The sequence below is a fragment of the Osmerus eperlanus genome, chromosome 9 (genome assembly GCF_963692335.1).
Source record: "Osmerus eperlanus chromosome 9, fOsmEpe2.1, whole genome shotgun sequence".
Classification (NCBI taxonomy): domain Eukaryota; kingdom Metazoa; phylum Chordata; class Actinopteri; order Osmeriformes; family Osmeridae; genus Osmerus; species Osmerus eperlanus.
Window position 1 is genome coordinate 5,451,275 of NC_085026.1, and position 17,349 is coordinate 5,468,623.

Genomic DNA, 17,349 nt, shown 5'->3' on the forward strand with positions numbered 1-17,349 from the left:
TGAGTCTCTTCACAGAAGGAGCAGCTAAATGTTGCAGTGTTTCAGTGGTAGATCCTATAGACTCATGGTTCATGTGGCTGGTGTAGCTTATCTAGTTCTTATAGACTAATGGTACAGGTAACTGTCCTGGGAGATCTAGACCCTATAGACTCCTGGAAGGAGTCACCGTTACGCCTGGCTGGCCCAGGGTGCGTTTGATTTAGTGCGGGGAGACGACTGGAGGCGGCCGGAGATGCTGAAGCAGCCTTGCGTGACCAGACGCCAAACAGGAAACTGACCAACTCATCTCTCCAGGGGTGTGTGTGTGTGTGTATGTGATCGTGTCTTTCATAACGTGTGTGAGTATGTCTGTGTGTGTGTGATCATGGCTTTGATAACATGCATGTGTTTGTGTGTGAGTGAACATGATGAGTGTGTGTGTTTGATTTTGCCTTTCAAAACTTTGTGTCTTGTGTGTGTCCAGGTCGTGTGTGTATGTGTATAAGTAAATATCCTTTATCATAATAATTGGGCCAGTCTTTGTACAATAACCATGAGGCTCTGTTGTATTCTCAAACAATATACAATAACACAGTCACAGAGGGGCTCAGCCAACCAGCCAGTCACCCATTCAGCCAACCAGTCAGTCACACAGTCAGCCAACCAGCCAGCCAACCAGCCAGTCACCCAGTCAGCCAGTCAGCCAGCCAGTCAGCCTGCCTGCCAGCCAGCAAGTCAGGACTGGCATCTCAGTAGGGAAGCACAGGATTGTGGTTCCTGGCTCAGCAGGGTTGTGGTTCAGTTCAGTACTGTCTCTTCAGTGCTTGGGTGTGGTCTGGGAAGAGAGCGCTGGGTTACATTTACATTTACATTTAGTCATTTAGCAGACGCTCTTATCCAGAGCGACTTACAGTAAGTACAGGGACATTCCCCCGAGGCAAGTAGGGTGAAGTGCCTTGCCCAAGGACACAACGTCAGTTGGCATGACCAGGAATCGAACTGGCAACCTTCGGATTACTAGCCCGATTCCCTAACCGCTCAGCCACCTGACTCCCTATGTTGTCTCTACATCATCACCAGAGTGCTGTTGATGGTTTCAGAGTGTCTAAGATCAGAGGGTTTCACGTGTCAAACACAACACAAACACGTTTCAGTCATACTCGTAAAAACGGAAAGACTAAATATGATAACATGAACCACAATGACGAAGAACGACTTGCTTACTTCACCATATGTGGATACTGTAGGACACGTGTAGGACACAATTAAGTAGCCGTCTTTTATTCTAAAAGATGGTGATTCTTCCCCAGATGGCTCCAGTGATGTCTCCATTACAAGCTTCCGTGCTGTGGATCTGAGCTCTACCTCAGCAGACACGTCCTGCCGGCAGGCCTGGGCGAGGAGGACGTCTGGGTCTGCCTGGTCCTGACTGGTCCTCACTTCAGGTTCACTCTTGCTGGACATATCTGCCTGTTGTGACGTTCAGATAAGATTATAATTACAGCGCCTCCATAAAGCGTTGGCTGCTTCAGCAAACACAGGCTCCTTCCTGTGTCCACACAGATGTTGCCTGCTTGAGCCCAGTGGGAGATGAGAAGAGCGGCGCGTTTGGTTGTTTCCATGTGTTCATCTAAGCCCAGGTAAGGCCTTCTGACGTTGCTGTGTGATAAAGATGGTGTGTGTGCGTGTGTGTGTGTGTGTGTGTGTGTGGGGGGGGGGGGGGTAGAGGGGGACAGGGGATCTGGCGTGTGTGTGGCTCAGTACATTGTACCCTTTCCTGTTTGAACAACGCAGTTTCAGACTCTGTGAATCACCCTGCCTTGTGTGTGACACTGCACTGCAGGAGCCTGGGCCTGCCCCACTGTCAGCTGTCACAGTAACCCCTCTACCTGAGGGAGATTACAGGGCTCTGTCTGGATGCCCCCGTCCCTCTGCAGCAGCCTGGAGCGGCCCGGGGGGTTGTATTCATACCCGCACATTAACACCTCTTAATCATCCTCCGCTGGCGGTTTGATTCCCTTCCATGGCAACGCAGCGGGAGGCAGTGCCTCAGCCTCTGAAAGCTCTCAGCTTCGTGACGTCAACACCAAACACTCCGAGTGAACCAAGAACACTGGTGCCCACATTGTTTTACACACAGATGTCGGTTATGTGAGTTGTCAGTTACTGTACAGAGATGTCAGTTACATGAGATGTCAGTTACTGTACAGAGATGTCACTTGCATGAGATGTCAGTTACTGTACATAGATATTACACAGAGTCATTTCCACACACGTCAGTTCCACAGAGAAGTCCGCTCATCCGACACGTGAGCAGCTTCCCCTCACTGACGGTGGGGCCGTGAGAGAGCTGCGCGTCTCAGTGCTTCAGGGTCCATGCTCTGAGAAGACGACACGCACAACATCTGCAAATATCAACTATTTACAGAGCGGCCATGATTTATGGAGAACGGTCTCTGAGAGGACTCTTCTCCTGTCACACCCTGGGGGTGGCTCAGCTCCTCCACCCCCATCAGTGGGATCCACCACAGGAAGGGAGGCTGTTAGACATGACCAGCAGGCAGAGTGCGAATTATACAATGACAATCAGGGGGGGGGGGGGGTCAACTTCTTCTCCAGGGCGTGTATCGACCCCCCCGACCTGTTGTTTTGACCTCTTTTGGGTGGGTCCGAGTCTTAATTAGGGGGGTCAGACCCCCCCAAACCCCCCCCTGTAATTCGCACCCTGCCAGCAGGGCTACTGAGGGTCCGGGCCCAGATGACGGCAGACCAGCGGTAGATATACAGGAGGAGGCTGTGTTATCGAGCACAGGGGTTTCTATGTTTACAAAACAACACTTGATACAGCCGTCAAATTGGGGGTTTTAGGGTGAATTCAGCTCAAGTTCAGACACAATCAGCTGCATAGATGGTCGGACTACTGTGTCATGCAGTTAAACACACTGAAAGGCTGGTTAGGAATGTGCATTCATATTGTGGATGGCAAACTTGTTGTCTCTGTGCATAAAGCTGAGAATGGGCTGTGAGAAGAGAACAGCCTGGGGTTAGACGAATCAGACAGCACACCTCCCCAGAGTCCCCCCACAATGCAGAAACACAGAACCACTCGTGCCTGACAAGGAAAACAATCAAAGAAATACCAGTAAACTAGTTGGAAGTGTAAAGTGAAAGAGGACATGTTAGTCACTATCTGTATGAGAGACCAAAACCAAGATAATTATCCTTCCAGACAAACACAAACTGCACAAGCTTCATGAAAGTCAACATGAAATTGGGGGAATTGCAGAAGCATCCTTTAATGGCTGTGGTGCTCCACATAAGGCTACTTTCTCAATTCTACTCGCAAACCCCCTTTAGGAGGATAAAATGACCTTGACAAGCGTCATGGTGGTATAACGAACATGTGATTTAAGTAAAATTCATATTAAATGTTTTAATATTAGTCAAAGTGTAGTCAACGTGTGGCTGAACTGCTCATCGACGACCTTGCTTGCTCTCTGGAACCAGCTGGTGGGAGCGCGCGAAGCTTCGCACCCGTTGAGACGAATCATCCGCAATTTCTCACACTGTCTGTGCGCGAGCGGAGCACGCGGAGCACAGAGGATCAAGTCGGTGGGATGAAGTGATCGAGTCAAGGGGATGATCAAGCAGTGCAGTCGCGTTCACCAACACAAGATATTTTTTTGCGTGTCAGTGCAGTTTTTACAAACCTCTATTTCGTTTATTCAAACGTTGACAGCCCAACTGTAGCCTAAATTTCATGCTAAAAGTTTGACTGGTAAAAAAAAGGATGATAACCATATTGCTGTTTTTTCACATCGTGTTGTGGAATCTGGCGTCAACGTAACTGGATAATTGTTATCCTATTTGATATATATTGTTTTATCACATTAGGGTGTCAATTTCAACAAACAGGGCATTATTCGCATTTCTCCTAGCGCTCAGGATTGCTTTCATCAGAATTAATGTCGCACTCCAGAATGGACCTCGTCGGGCTATACTTCCTACAGCTGGCGCTCATTGGTGAGTAATTAAATATAGGAAATTGAAACGTTAAAACATTGCACTGGTTTGTATGTCTGCTTGTGCTGAAGTGAGTTTTCAGTAGAACGTGTCAAAACGTAATTGGGTACCAAGAGTTGTTTCTCGTAGTGTGGTGAAGAAACTGTAAGTTTTTTTTGCCCCTGTCCCTCACATCGGCGCGGACACAGGTGCTGCTCCGCACGGTCACCTGGCCGCATCGAGACGGCAGAATAACTCGAGCTAGAGTGTTGCAGACATGCCGCCTTCACATGCTTTAGACAAGTAATAACGATGAGAAATGATATCATTTCGGTTTCCCTGAACACGACTGTCCTGGTTTATGAGCGTGCGCGCAGGGTAATGTCCATTAGGGATAATGCAGATTGTCAGTGTATGTCAACTTGATGACTCCGCGGGGACGTTATGTTCAGATAGCTCATATAATGACTACAGCGATCGAACTGTCTCAGTACCAGTGATGTGTTGTCTTTGTGACCTTATTCAGACTTTCTTACCTGGAAAATAACCACATCTTGCCCGAGTTAATGCATTTCTTAATGTTAAGATGAGGAACAGTGAGTCCGTTTGGTCTTCTGAATGTGAGGTCAATACCTCACGTTCCTTAAATTTCATTAATAACCGCAACTGCAACTAATTCTGCATCTCTTTATAATTAATAAAGAGTGGATTGACGCCAAGCAGCAATTTCTTTATCGACTTGCATGTGATGCCATGCTGTTTTATGCATTCTTACAAAATCAAACACTTGTTTAACATAAACAAGTGTGTTTGTCTACAACCTAGTATAGTGAACCAAAGCATACTGTATATTTCCATGCGGCAGGGTCACATTGAGATTCAAACCACTCCAAACCCAGTGATCATGATGCTCTGTAATCCTGTTTTTCTCTGATGCTCTGATACTGCTGGAACCAGTTGTCCCTCTTCCCTCCTCTTGCTGCTCCCCTGTTTGCCACTAGTAGTGTGTGTGTGTGTGTGCGTGTGTGTGTGTGCGTGTGTATGCACGCTTGTGCATGTGTGCGTGCGTGTGTGCGTGTGCATGTAAATGTTTACCACCCGCCGCGTTATAGCTACACCTCTTGCGTCACCGCTCTCTATAGCTGCCTCTGGAGGCCGCCTACAGAACATCCACACACACAGTCACACGCTCACACACACACACACACACACACACACACACACACACACACACACACACGCCACCCACAGACAAACTCATCCAGCCACCCCAGGACTCCTGCCCCTGTTTCAACAGGGGCAGGAGCCTGGTCCGTAAGCACCTGTCATGGCAGACGTTAACTACCTGTCACCTGCTCTTCGCTCCACCGGAGGGGGGGGGGGGGGGGGGCGTGCTGGGGGGGGGGGGGGGGGGCGCAAGCTGACAGTTGGCCATAGTCTTCCTCTGATGTTGTTTTCACCTTGTCAAGGGGACGTCAGCACAGCAGAGTCTCTCTTTAGCGAAGGTCTCATCTTCCTGTCTGTCTGTCAGATATAGCTTGGACGCCATCCAGGCTCCGGGACACTCGGTACCCTGACGCAGGTGCGGCAGTGATACCCGGCAACACCCAGAGGATGGCACATTATATAACATCACAGGACAGTGGCTATATAGAGGATGTCTATCACCTCACAGGACAGTGGATATACATCTCGAGGATGTCTGTCATATTATATAACATCACAGGGCAGGCTTTACTGTGCTTCAGCTGTGTCTACAGTTTAAACTGGTTAATTGGTCTTATTGTAATTCGATATTTATATGTGTATGTCCATTACAATGTTAGCAGGTCAAAGCAGATGGATTGTTTAGCTGGTCCAAGAATGTAAGTTTATTCAAATGAAACCGACAAGGAGATGGGATTTTCATGTATCTCATGAACATTTAATGACTTCTATCGCCATCCTCTGCATGGTAACCATAACACGCTCAAAAAAGGGAAGGAACTGCAAACCACATGTTTACCGGCTAGCCTTGAATCAAACCATGTCAGATTATGCCCTGCTGTGATTTCCAGCACTTTATGCATTTATTCAAACAAATTGGCCTTCTACCATGTTTAGTTCCTGCTCACCCTGCCCCTTCACCTGCCTTCTCTCTCTTCCCTGGTACTGCTGTGTGTGTAGCAGGTGTGTGTGTAGCAGGTGTGTGTGTAGCAGGTGTGTGTATGGCAGGTGTGTGTATGGCAGGTGTGTGTATAGCAGGTGTGTGTATAGAAGGTGTGTGTATTGCAGGTGTGTGTAAAGCAGGTGTGTGTATAGCAGGTGTGTGTATTGCAGATGTGTGTATAGCAGGTGTGTGTACTTCAGGTGTGTGTATGGCAGGTGATTGTAATACAGGTGTGTATAGTACTGGCTTGTAGTACCGGTGTGTGTAATACAGGTGTGTGTAGTACTGGTTTGTGTAGTATAAGTGTGTTTACAGGTGTGTGTAGTACAGGTATGTGTAGTACACGTGTGTGTGTGTGTGTAGTATAGGTGTGTGTAGTACAGGTGTGTGTAGTACAGGTGTGTGTAGTACAGGTGTGTGTAGTATAGGTGTGTGTAGTATAAGTGTGTGTAGTATAAGTGTGTGTAGTATATGTGTGTGTAGTATATGTGTGTGTAGTATATGTGTGTGTAGTATATGTGTGTGTAGTATATGTGTGTGTAGTATATGTGTGTGTAGTATATGTGTGTGTAGTACAGGTGTGTGTAGTATAGGTGTGTGTAGTACAGGTGTGTTTAGTATAGGTTTCTTGATGGGTGGATCCTTGGATGAGACACTGAGAAGAGGGAGACATCTTTCTAAAGGAAACCACTGGCCTGGTTATCAGTGCAGGTTTAAAGAGCTCCATTCCAGCAGAACACAGTTTCTGTGATGTTTCCTCTGCTGCAATGTGGGTCACCTGTGGCTTCAGGGAACCCAGAGTGAGGGTGTGGGTGAGAGCCCACACAGAACGCAATCCGTCTCTGCTCCTCCAGTCTGTACTTAGCATTTAGGACACGCAATCCACGATGTGGGATTGATCTATTGATTGAGTTTGTCATGTGTCACTTCTTTGAGTGGACTGCCTTGGGTGTCAAGGCCACGTCTGAGACGAGGTAAGAAAAAAATGGTACTCTGGAGTTGATTTCAGCAGAGGGGCTCAGATGTCGCTTTGCCCGTCGTCTGGAGGGAAGCTGAACCCCAGCAGTCAGGGAACCAGAGGCAGAGTTGACTTCTTCGCACGCCGCCAAACTGGTGACATTTCAGCGCATTGTCCGAGCCAGCTCCCTGGCCTTCACAGCAACGCCTGGTCGCTGCCAGGCCGTACGTGGAAAGAGCAGATTGAAGTAATTACCAGGCGAGGCTGGGAGAGATAGAGAGAGAGAGAGAGTCGGAGGTTGAGGCAGACGAGGAAGCTGGAAGGCAGGACGGAGCCCCAGCATGGACCCTGTGGAGAGGTACACACGAGGGAGCAGGAACCACAGCGGGCCTTTTATCTTGCCATTTCGGTCTTTTGTTAAGAAAAGATTGGGAGCCAATTACCCTGGCTGAGCAGCACGAGAAGGATATGGCATTTAGTTCCACGCGTGTACCCGAGTCGAAATAAAAGCCTGCCTAAGTCTAAATGCCTCCGATTAAATCTCTGCGCAGAGACTTTTTTTAGTGAGAGATATGTTGAGCACAGACAGACAGGTAGAAAGGATACAGACAGACAGATAGGATGCACACAGAAAGAGACACAGTCAGATAAGTTTGAAATAGACAGACAGATTTACAGACATACAGAAAGACAGAGAGACAGGCAGACAGGATGCAGACAGACAGGCAGACAGGATGCAGACAGACAGACAGGATGCAGACAGACAGACAGGATGCAGGCAGACAGACAGACAGGATGCAGGCAGACAGACAGACAGGATGCAGACAGACAGGCAGACAATCTGGTCCATCATGACAACCCAGCACCACACACATCCACCCACCCATCCTGCTATGGGTTCTGGTTCTGGTTCTGGTTCCAGTCCTGGTCCTGGTCTTCTGGTCCTGACACCCTCCTCCTGGTGGTCAGTGGGTTCTGGTGAGAGTGGACTGCTCACAGATTGCCACAGACCCGGCCTCAGCAGAAACATGGACAATGGGGCTGGCGAGACCTAATTACTTAGCGTCGGTGTTCTGCACGCTACTACAGTCAACATCTCCAGTCACCAGTCCGAGTCCAGATCTGCCTCTCTCCTCGTTGATCGAGATTCACTCTGTTACTTGCTTCAGAGCACGCAGACAAAACAGTGAGATGTTTAGGATTCCATAAAGAGGATGTTGAAAAGCGTGAAGTAAAAACAATTTGTTAGTGTGTAATTGCGGGGCAGTCTTGGGCCATCTCTGGAAGTCTGCTGCAGCTGATTGAATAAACCCCAGCATCACAGAGTTTCTCATGGGATTGCACAGGCTCTGTTTCCTTTTAATAAGAAATCCATGGAATTTGAAAAAGGTATGAAAGTAAGCACGAAAACGTAGTCAAACCAGAACGTCTTTGTCTCATTATTACTATTACTAAGATTGCTATATTAAATATGATGTAATTAATTATATATCAGGGTAAGACATACGACCCTGATGTTTCTGCAGGCCTACTTCAGTCTACACCATCAGGAGAACCGTATAGAAACATGAAGCAGCTTGTTTCCGAGTGGAGTGATTCAATAAGCAGAACCAGGTGGAGATTTGAGTGATTCAGTTAGCAGAACCAGGTGAAGATTTGAGTGATTCAGTTAGCAGAACCAGGTTAAGATTTGAGTGATTCGGTCAGCAGAACCAGGTGGAGATTTGAGTGACACGATGTTTGCTGATATAATTGTTCAAACTTACTTACTGACTCTACAACAATATACATTCATTAATTCAGAAGATAAATAGTGTAGGTAGAAAGCACAGCAGAAAATCAAGGATCAGAAGTGCGTAGTTCGACAGTATTTTGGTGGTCAGAGTCAAGGAACAGTCTGTATTTACTAGCCATGTTCCAAGTTACTAGCTTTACCCTCCCCCTGACAGGCTGTGAGCTCGTACAGCGTACAGTCCCTGTATTACCTCTGTGTTCCTGCTTCTTAATGGATCAACATGGTGTCATTCCTAGATTGGATTTACTCCGCCCTAACCCCCGATTGATTCCTGGACAACATACTGTATTCTATGAGACATTTGCTTGTGAATGTATATGTATATCTGGTGGTGGGCAGTGGGTTACACTCATCTGGATCTATGCATTTTCATCATGAATATATTTAGTCTCACATGAGAAGCACATATGGCAGGGAGGCGAATTACTGCCAATATCACGGTTATGAAAGGCACGGCGTAGGAAGGTGTCCATGTGGTTCTTCAAGAGGAATCTGGACTGCCATACAGTGGACAATATAGTGGGTTCTGGAGAAGCCTCTTCAGAACTATTTCCAATTTATTTTGGAAATCTTTCAAGCAGTATGTGCAGGTGGAAAGGAGGGCAGAGGAACGGATGAACAACACGGACAAATATTATTCGGGGGTGTGCACCTGTTATAATCCAGTTGGACTTTTGGAGCAGAAGGAGAACGACAGAAGGCACAGACATACACACGCACCTACACACGCACATACACACGCATACACACGCACATACACACGCATACACACGCACATACACACGCATACACACATAGACAGACACACACACACACAATCGCTTTTATTTTCTTCAAATCGAATTCCAGTTGCCTGTTGCAAAGTCAGTGTGGTCTCAGCCTTCCTCTGTGTTGCCTGCAGTCAAGCTCATTTAATTTGAGAATACTTTTTTTAGACACGCTCCTTCTGGTGGAACAGTGAATATAAGATGTAAAGGCTGTCTGCCTGGAAACTGGGGCCAGGGAAAGATCAAACAACCAAGGGAGGAGGACTGATAGAGAGGAATGGGAAGCAGAAAGAAAGGAGATAGAAAAAGAGCAAGAGTGAAAGAGAAATATTCAGTCAGCGGGTCCGCTCTCATCCCTTAAGTCAACCTCCATCTTTAAAGCCACCATATGTATGTTTAATTAGAAGCTTTAAACTCTGTCCATCTGCCCCCCCCCTCCCCCCCCCCCCCCAGCCTCTGAAGTCTGACCTGGTATTCTATCATTGATTTCCACCACCCTGACCTTTCAGTGTTTAAACAGGTCCACCCATTTTTTACCATGGTCTGGTCCTGCCTGGCCAGGGACTGGACTATGCTCTGGGCTAGCAGGTACTGTTCTGGGGCTAGCAGGTACTGTTCTGGGGCTAGCAGGTACTGCTCTGGGGCTAGCAGGTACTATTCTGGGGCTAGCAGGTACTGTTCTGGGGCTAGCGGGTACTGCTCTGTCTCCCTGGACAACCACACACTCCATCAGTTAGAGGCCAAAAGTGGCCGTATAAAAACAAAGTGTTTCCAGCGTCTGGAAGCAGGGCTCTTCTAGACAGCCAAAAGGCTCAGTGACCTCGCTTGTGATTGGCTACCTGCCAGACCCCAGGGCTGGGTGTTAACCACCTCAGAACAAGATGCTGTGAGGAGAGGTGTTGCGGGGAAAGGATAGCACTGAAAGATCCTAGATTGGTCTGTAGAGCCACACAGAGAGCAGTTACTAGCTTCCTGCAGCCTTCACAGGCTCCACTTACTCCTTTCTCTATCAGCGTTAGGGAGCTAACAGAGTGCACCAGTGGACGGTTCTGAGGTGAACGCAGGCCAGGGACCCAGAGGAGCCCCAGACCTGGAGGGTGCCCCAGTCTGCTGGGGGCAAGACACTGCCAAATGGGACAGCTGTGTTAGACGGGGTGGAGGAGGGAGAGAGGGGGCAGAGGGGGCAGAGGGGGTAGAGGAGGCTGGCTTCGTTACAGAGGGAGGAGGAGGGGGGGAGGAGGAGGAGAGGTGGAGGAGAGGGAGAAGGTGGAGGAGGGGCTTTAGAGCTCAGTGCTCTGCGAGGTGCAGTGTTCGTATCTGTCACCAGTCAGGTATAGTCTCTGGAACTTCTCCACTCTGTAATAACGCTGGTTACATCCCACTATCAGCTCAGCTGCTCGGCTGCTAAACGGGGAATTATGCAGAGCTCGACAAAGGGACTGTGTCAGGGACGTGACCACAGTGCTCCTCGACGCTGCAGGAGACGAGGCTGCCGGAGACGAGGCTGCCGGAAGGGGAGATCTGCATACCACACATGGCAGCAATCTCGCACTCATACGCCTGGCCACGCTTTCATCCCCAGCGCTGGCCTTATCGCAGTTGGCTCCTCAATTGCACACAGTTTATTTAACATTTGTTGTAGCGATACATATCTGTCTCTGTAGGTTTCGGCTTGCCTATGCATAGGGTCGAATCATTACCCTTTCGCAGACGTGGCCAGACGTGTTCATTCACAACCGTCCAAGTGGGTTTATTTGGCACTGTTCGTTGTGTGTTGGTAGGTATTCTCCCTCAGAGCTGTGTGTGTGTGTGTGTGAGTGTTTTTTCGGTGTATAAGTGTTGTTGATGTGTTTTGGACTGTGGTGGATGTGTGTGTTCAGTGTATGGTTTGCTGCCCCTATGATCCTGCTGGTATATAGCCTTGATCCCTGTTGTGCTTTTTCTGAAGATAAATCTGTCTGTGTTCCTTGTCTGACAGTAAACCCTTCAACAGCAGTCGTGTCACAACCTTCTCTGCACTGATCCCTGTTCCACCATTAGGACCTGTAGTGATGGGCCAACACGTTCAGCTACACTGAGCTTCCCCTCTCCTCCCTTCCCCCCTCCCTCCCTCCCTCCTCTCCCTCTTTCCCTCCCCCTCCCCCCTCCTCTCTCCCCCTCCCTCTCTTCGATCCCTTCCTCACAGACATTGCCTGTCTGGTCTACTGTCGCAGGCTTGTTAGCTGTGTCTGTGCGGCTTGTTACCAAGGCCAGTGATCCATGCGTGCCATCCCATGGAGGGAGGAGGGATAGAGAGACAGACAGACATGAGAGATGGAGGGTAGAGGAGGGGTAGAGAGAAACTGAGGGGTAATAGAGAAAGGAGGGATAGAAAAACAGAGAGCGGAGGGAGGGATAAAGAGAGGAGGGATAGAGAGGGCTAGTCTGTGGCCTAGTATGCCGCGCATGCTTCATGATGATACCTGCCTTCCTTCTGGTGGAAAGGTTTACTTATATTGTTTATGCGACTTGAGTGTTTAGGTCACATAGGAATACGATTTAAACTTGAGACTTGTTCCTAGTTCCTGAGTAACCTATTCCTGAGGTACTTCCTGGTTCCTGGATGGGGCATACTCAGCTGGTCTCTTTAGACTTGGCTGCTCTGGGTCGGGATAATCCTGTAATTGCCTCCTTATGGAATCGGTTAGTTAGCGATTTTTACTCCACAAAACACTAAACAACAACAATGTACCAGGGGATGAGAAGACTTTGTATATCTGACCCTCTGGGAAATCTTCAAAAGATCAACACCATTAATTACTAATGCTTGATTCCGTTCAATGTTAAATTCAATGCTATCAGCCTATTGTAGAGTACAGTTAATGGACCACAGATGTGGGAACATTCAAGGTTAGACTGCATGTTAAAACCAGCCCTGAGCTTCCTCTCTCTACATACAGTAGACGCTTCCTCACTAAACTCTCCTGAGGTCCTCCCGAAATAGAAAACCCATTCTGTCATTTATTTATTCATGTTCTATTTTCTTGCTTACTGTATTTCCATTCTGCCGGGCTGACAGGGCTCGCCGTGGCGTCTTCCTCCCCGCTCTCTAACAAGCCCCGAGCTCCCAGAGCGTCACGCGCACGGCTCGCCATGGCGCCCCTCTGACGTAGATCTCTCTGACGTAGAGCCGTCCGACATCGACCTGTCCGACAGAGATATGTCGGACGTAGATCCGAGGTCGATCTCTCCAACAGAGATGTGTCGAGATCGCTCGAACAGATCTGTGTGTAGATCTGTCCAACATTGATCTGTCTGGGTACAGATTTGGCTCGTAACACAGCTTAATCACCGGCTCGAGATGTTGGATAGAGCGCCTCCTTTTTCGCTCCTCCCACCTTCCTCCCCCTTTCCTTCCTGGTTGTCACCTGGCAGGCTCTCCTCCAGGCCCACCGGAGATCAGTGTGAGGAGAGGAAGGTTGGGGTCACATGGTGTGAGCAGAGCGGGAGGGGAGGTAAGAAAGGGAAGTGTGCTAAAGGATGCAGTGAGAAAGCGAGTGTGAAGAGGTACACGCTCCAGCGTGTGTCTGCTCCCGGAGGGCTCTCCATTCCTGCTGTCTACATCCACCATGTGTCTGCGCCCAGAGGGCTGTCCCCCTCCTGCTGTCTACACTGTCCCGTCCCGGGGAAACACGCCCCCCCCCCCCCCCCCAAAAGGGGCGCGGCACGAAGAGAGATGGGGACACGGAGGGGGGATATGAGAGGGCGGTTGAAAGGTTCAGAGGGGACGGACTGCGTACGTGTGAGAAAGACGGACAGACGAGAGAGAGAAAGTGAAGGGAGAGGAAGAGAGAGTGATCAAGAAAAAAGGAAGACAGAGACTGAACGTGGAGAGAAAAAGAGAGGGAACGGGTTCGAGGGGGGAGGGTAATTAGTCATTTCCCAGCTACAGCTTCTGTTGAGCTGTGAGCACTATTTAGGAGTCCTCTCCTGATCACTGATTTTGTATCATGGCTGCTCCCTCAAACCTGCTCACGGCACAGTCTCACCAGCTCACTCTTGATTGGTGGAGGTTTCAGCCTGCTCGGATTGGTCCTCACCTGGCCAGGGCAAACTCTGTTCTGCAGGGTGCGCTTGCGTAGATGCCGCAAAATGGCCCATGAAGTTGGGGTTGAAAGTCATGGGTGTGTCTGGAGGAGGAGCAACACAATAGAGCAGCGCTGCTCCTCCTTCAAACATGCCGCTACAGAGTCATTTATTTCCAAAACCACAATTCGAATGAAAGCCATCGATCAATCAAGCAAGAACCCTGTTTTTTAAGGAGCAATCAGCCATGTAAATGGAAAGGGTTTCCAGGTTGTTTGCAACACAATAGGTTAACTCACTCACGTCTATTGTATTGGCTCAACACAGGATTCTTTTAAAATACAACATTTGAAACTAACCAGAGTCAAGCTGTGGACAGGTGGATGATGGAAGACTATGATTGTTCAAGACCCGGCTCATCATGCCTCACTGTAGTCTCCCTCTTCAATGCTGTCAACTTCCCAAGTTCCCAAACTCAGCCACCTGACTCGGAACCGCTGAGCGGTTAGGGAATCGGGCTAGTAAGCAGAAGGTTGCTAGTTCGATTCCCGGCTGTGCCAAAAATGACGTTGTGTCCTTGGGCAAGGCACTTCACCCTACTTGCCTTGGGGGGAATGTCCCTGTACTTACTTTAAGTCGCTCTGGATAAGACCGTCTGCTAAATGACTAAATGTAAATGTAAGTTGTAATGGAAAGAATATTTGGCTGCATGAAAATGCCTTTCTGATTCGGAATTTCAACTTTGGCAAACGTCCATCTCTGCATAGTTAACCTACTGACATCTTTTCACACAACCCCGCATTTTGAACTTCTGGACAACTGATTGATTATAGGCACTAGCCATTTCCTCAATTCTGCAGTTATTCCACCCACAAAGGAGGACTTCCGGAGTAATTGAGTGAAAAAGATACCAAATTCCTGTAATTTTGCAGGATTTTGCTGCCCCTGAACCTCAGCTGGTGCCTCAAAACCTTTGTGGTTCCTTGTTCACTTCCGAGGTCTGTTGGTCCTCTTTGTCTCTCTTTGTCTCTCTTTGTCTCTCTCTGTGTGTCTCTGGGCTGTAACCAGCTGTTTCTCTGCCTTTAGTCGTTCTAACAGAAAAAATATCCTACTTTGTGTGTTTTCATGTGCAGAGCTGCAGAGCTGTACAGAGCTCACTAAGTGTTGGCAGAGCTCTGTAGAAGCTGTCAGCGTCATCAGTCACGTCCTCAACGTAGCCTCCCGCGGCTCCTCTCCCGCGGCTCCTCTCCCGCTCGCCTACCTATCTCCTCTTTCTTTCTAGAGCTTTCTAGACTCCCCCCTTTGTTACTGCAGACATAACAACCTCTCCTGAACACGACGGCTTGCTGTTTCAAGCGAGGGGGGGGGTGGGTGGGTGGGGGGTTGGGGTCTTGGAGGGTAGGGAAGGAGGCCAGGGTTGGAGTGTGTGTGTGTGTGGGGGGGGCCAAGGGGCGGTCAGCAGTCGAACCCGTTCTGGATAATTGATTTCCTTCAACGTTAAATTGAATCAAATGTAAAGTCCTTGTAACTAAGTAAGCTTTACATTCAGCACACAGCGCATGGTTCCACAGCCTGAGACCCACATGAAAGAGTCTGCCATAATGAAGCTGGCGCTGATCGGGACTGATGGCAGCATTAGAGACTCTGTGTACAGTAGCTTACAGCTTTTGCATGGATAATGTCCTCGCTAATTAGCCTACTCACACACACTCACACACACACACACACACACACACACTATATATGTTTACACTCAAACGGATCGCACACTCACTCACACATGCACACACACATACATCATCACACACACCACACACACGCACCCACGTACAAACACAGGCCCACACACCACACACTCACAGACACACACACACACACACACATACACACACACCACACACTCATACTTACACACACAGTTTTAAAGAGCTGCCAAAAAGAGTAATGGTGCAATACTAGAAAACCAAATGGCTTTTCATTTATACTTCACAAAATCACACACTGTATTCACTTGCGTAGACAGGAAGGACAATGTTGGGTTACAGTCAGAGAGGAAGTGTGAAGGACGGGCTACAAGACAGTATGGGCCATGTATACTTCTGATCAGGCTTTGTTTGTTTGTAGTCCATAGGGACTTCTGTAATAAGGCTGATTATGTCAGAGTGTCTTAGACTTCTTTTGAACAGAGACTGGTCCACGTGTCTCCTGGTGTAACGTCAGATGGCTGAGCAGAATGATGTTGTGTCCTTGGGCAAGGCACTTCACCCTACCTGCCTCGGGGGGGAATGTCCCTGTACTTACTGTAAGTCGCTCTGGATAAGAGCGTCTGCTAAATGACTAAATGTAAAGTCATGTAAAGGACACTGCATCCTCACTGCTACAGCGTACCTGCCACAGTTATAGCTTCTATATTACTACAGTGATGCATGACCACTGCCCAGTCTGTCTGATCCCAGGTCACAACAGCCCAAGCTTTCTCTCCCCCTCTCTCTCCCCCTCTTCTCTCCCCCCTTTTCTCTCTCACTCCTTCCTCTCTGATTCTCTCCCTTCTCAATTTTGCTGTCTGTCCCCCCCTCTATCCCCCCCTATTTCTCTCTTTTGCCCTCTCTCTCGCCCTCTCTCTCGCCCTCTCTCTCGCCCTCTCTCTCGCCCTCTCTTTTGCCCTCTCTCTCGCCCTCTCTCTCTGGCCCTCTCTCTCGCCCCAGGGGTTATCCACGGTGTGTGTCCCTGTGCTCCCGGAGAGAGGGTTATTTACAGAAGGTGTGGGTGGTGTCAGAGGGAAGCTCAGATAAGGTGATGTGGAGTGTGCTGGCCCCGGCTGCGCTGCCCAGCAGTTGTGAATCATGGGATACCCGGGGGAGCTCGGGACAGAACTGTAATTAAACCTCCACACTATCATCCTTCTCCTGCCCCACTCCCCACTCCCCCTCCCCTCCCCTCTCCTCTACCCCTCCTCCCCTCTTCCCTTCTCGTTTTTTTCCTCAACCCTCTTTAAATGCCTCCTCTCCTCTCCTCCTCTCCTCCTCTTCCCTCAACCCGTCACCCGCTGTAACCCCCCTCTCCCCATCCGTCCTCCTGAGCTGTGTCGAGGTTCCTCTCCTCTCGTCCTCCTGCTGTCTCTCCCAGGCTCGTTACCCTGGCTGGGAGAGAGTCTGCGGGGTCGGCTGTGTCCTTCAGGCCGTGGTGGCGGAGGGGTTTCCGTGGCGATCTCTGCTCTGTGACTTTGCAAACCCGCGCAGCATCTGCAGACACACAATGTGTCGACACGCAATGCATCTCACTTTCATAACCACAGCACGCATCGGGATTCACGGGGTAATGTGACGTAGACATCTGCTAATCACTGACATGAGATGTGGTCGTCATTTCGGCATTGCCAGATTTCACTTTGTTTGGATGAGGGAGCGCTTTAACAGACCTTTATGTTCTATCAGCCAAAGTACCTGCTCACCCGGGAATGACCTGTTGACAGTGACCTGGGCAGAGGGAATTCTGAAACTGCTACCTTGAAAATGGTTTGATGTGGCACTTCAGATTTTGATGTTGTTTCTATTACACTGTGCAATGTAATGCTGTAGTTGAGATGTAGTTATTGTGACACTGTAGCTGAGATCGTTTTATTGCTGCACTGCTC

General features: G+C 49.0%; 1 protein-coding gene across 1 annotated transcript in view; it reads left to right on the forward strand.

The window, feature by feature from the left end:
- Window positions 1-3,464: 3,464 nt before the first annotated feature.
- gfra4a (GDNF family receptor alpha 4a) overlaps window positions 3,465-17,349 on the forward strand; it is a 63,345-nt gene continuing 49,460 nt past the window's right edge. Inside the window, exon 1 of the mRNA XM_062469119.1 lies at window positions 3,465-4,002. Within this exon, the coding sequence (XP_062325103.1) occupies window positions 3,945-4,002 (58 nt within the window). The 5' untranslated portion in view covers window positions 3,465-3,944. The remainder of the gene's footprint in view (window positions 4,003-17,349) is intronic.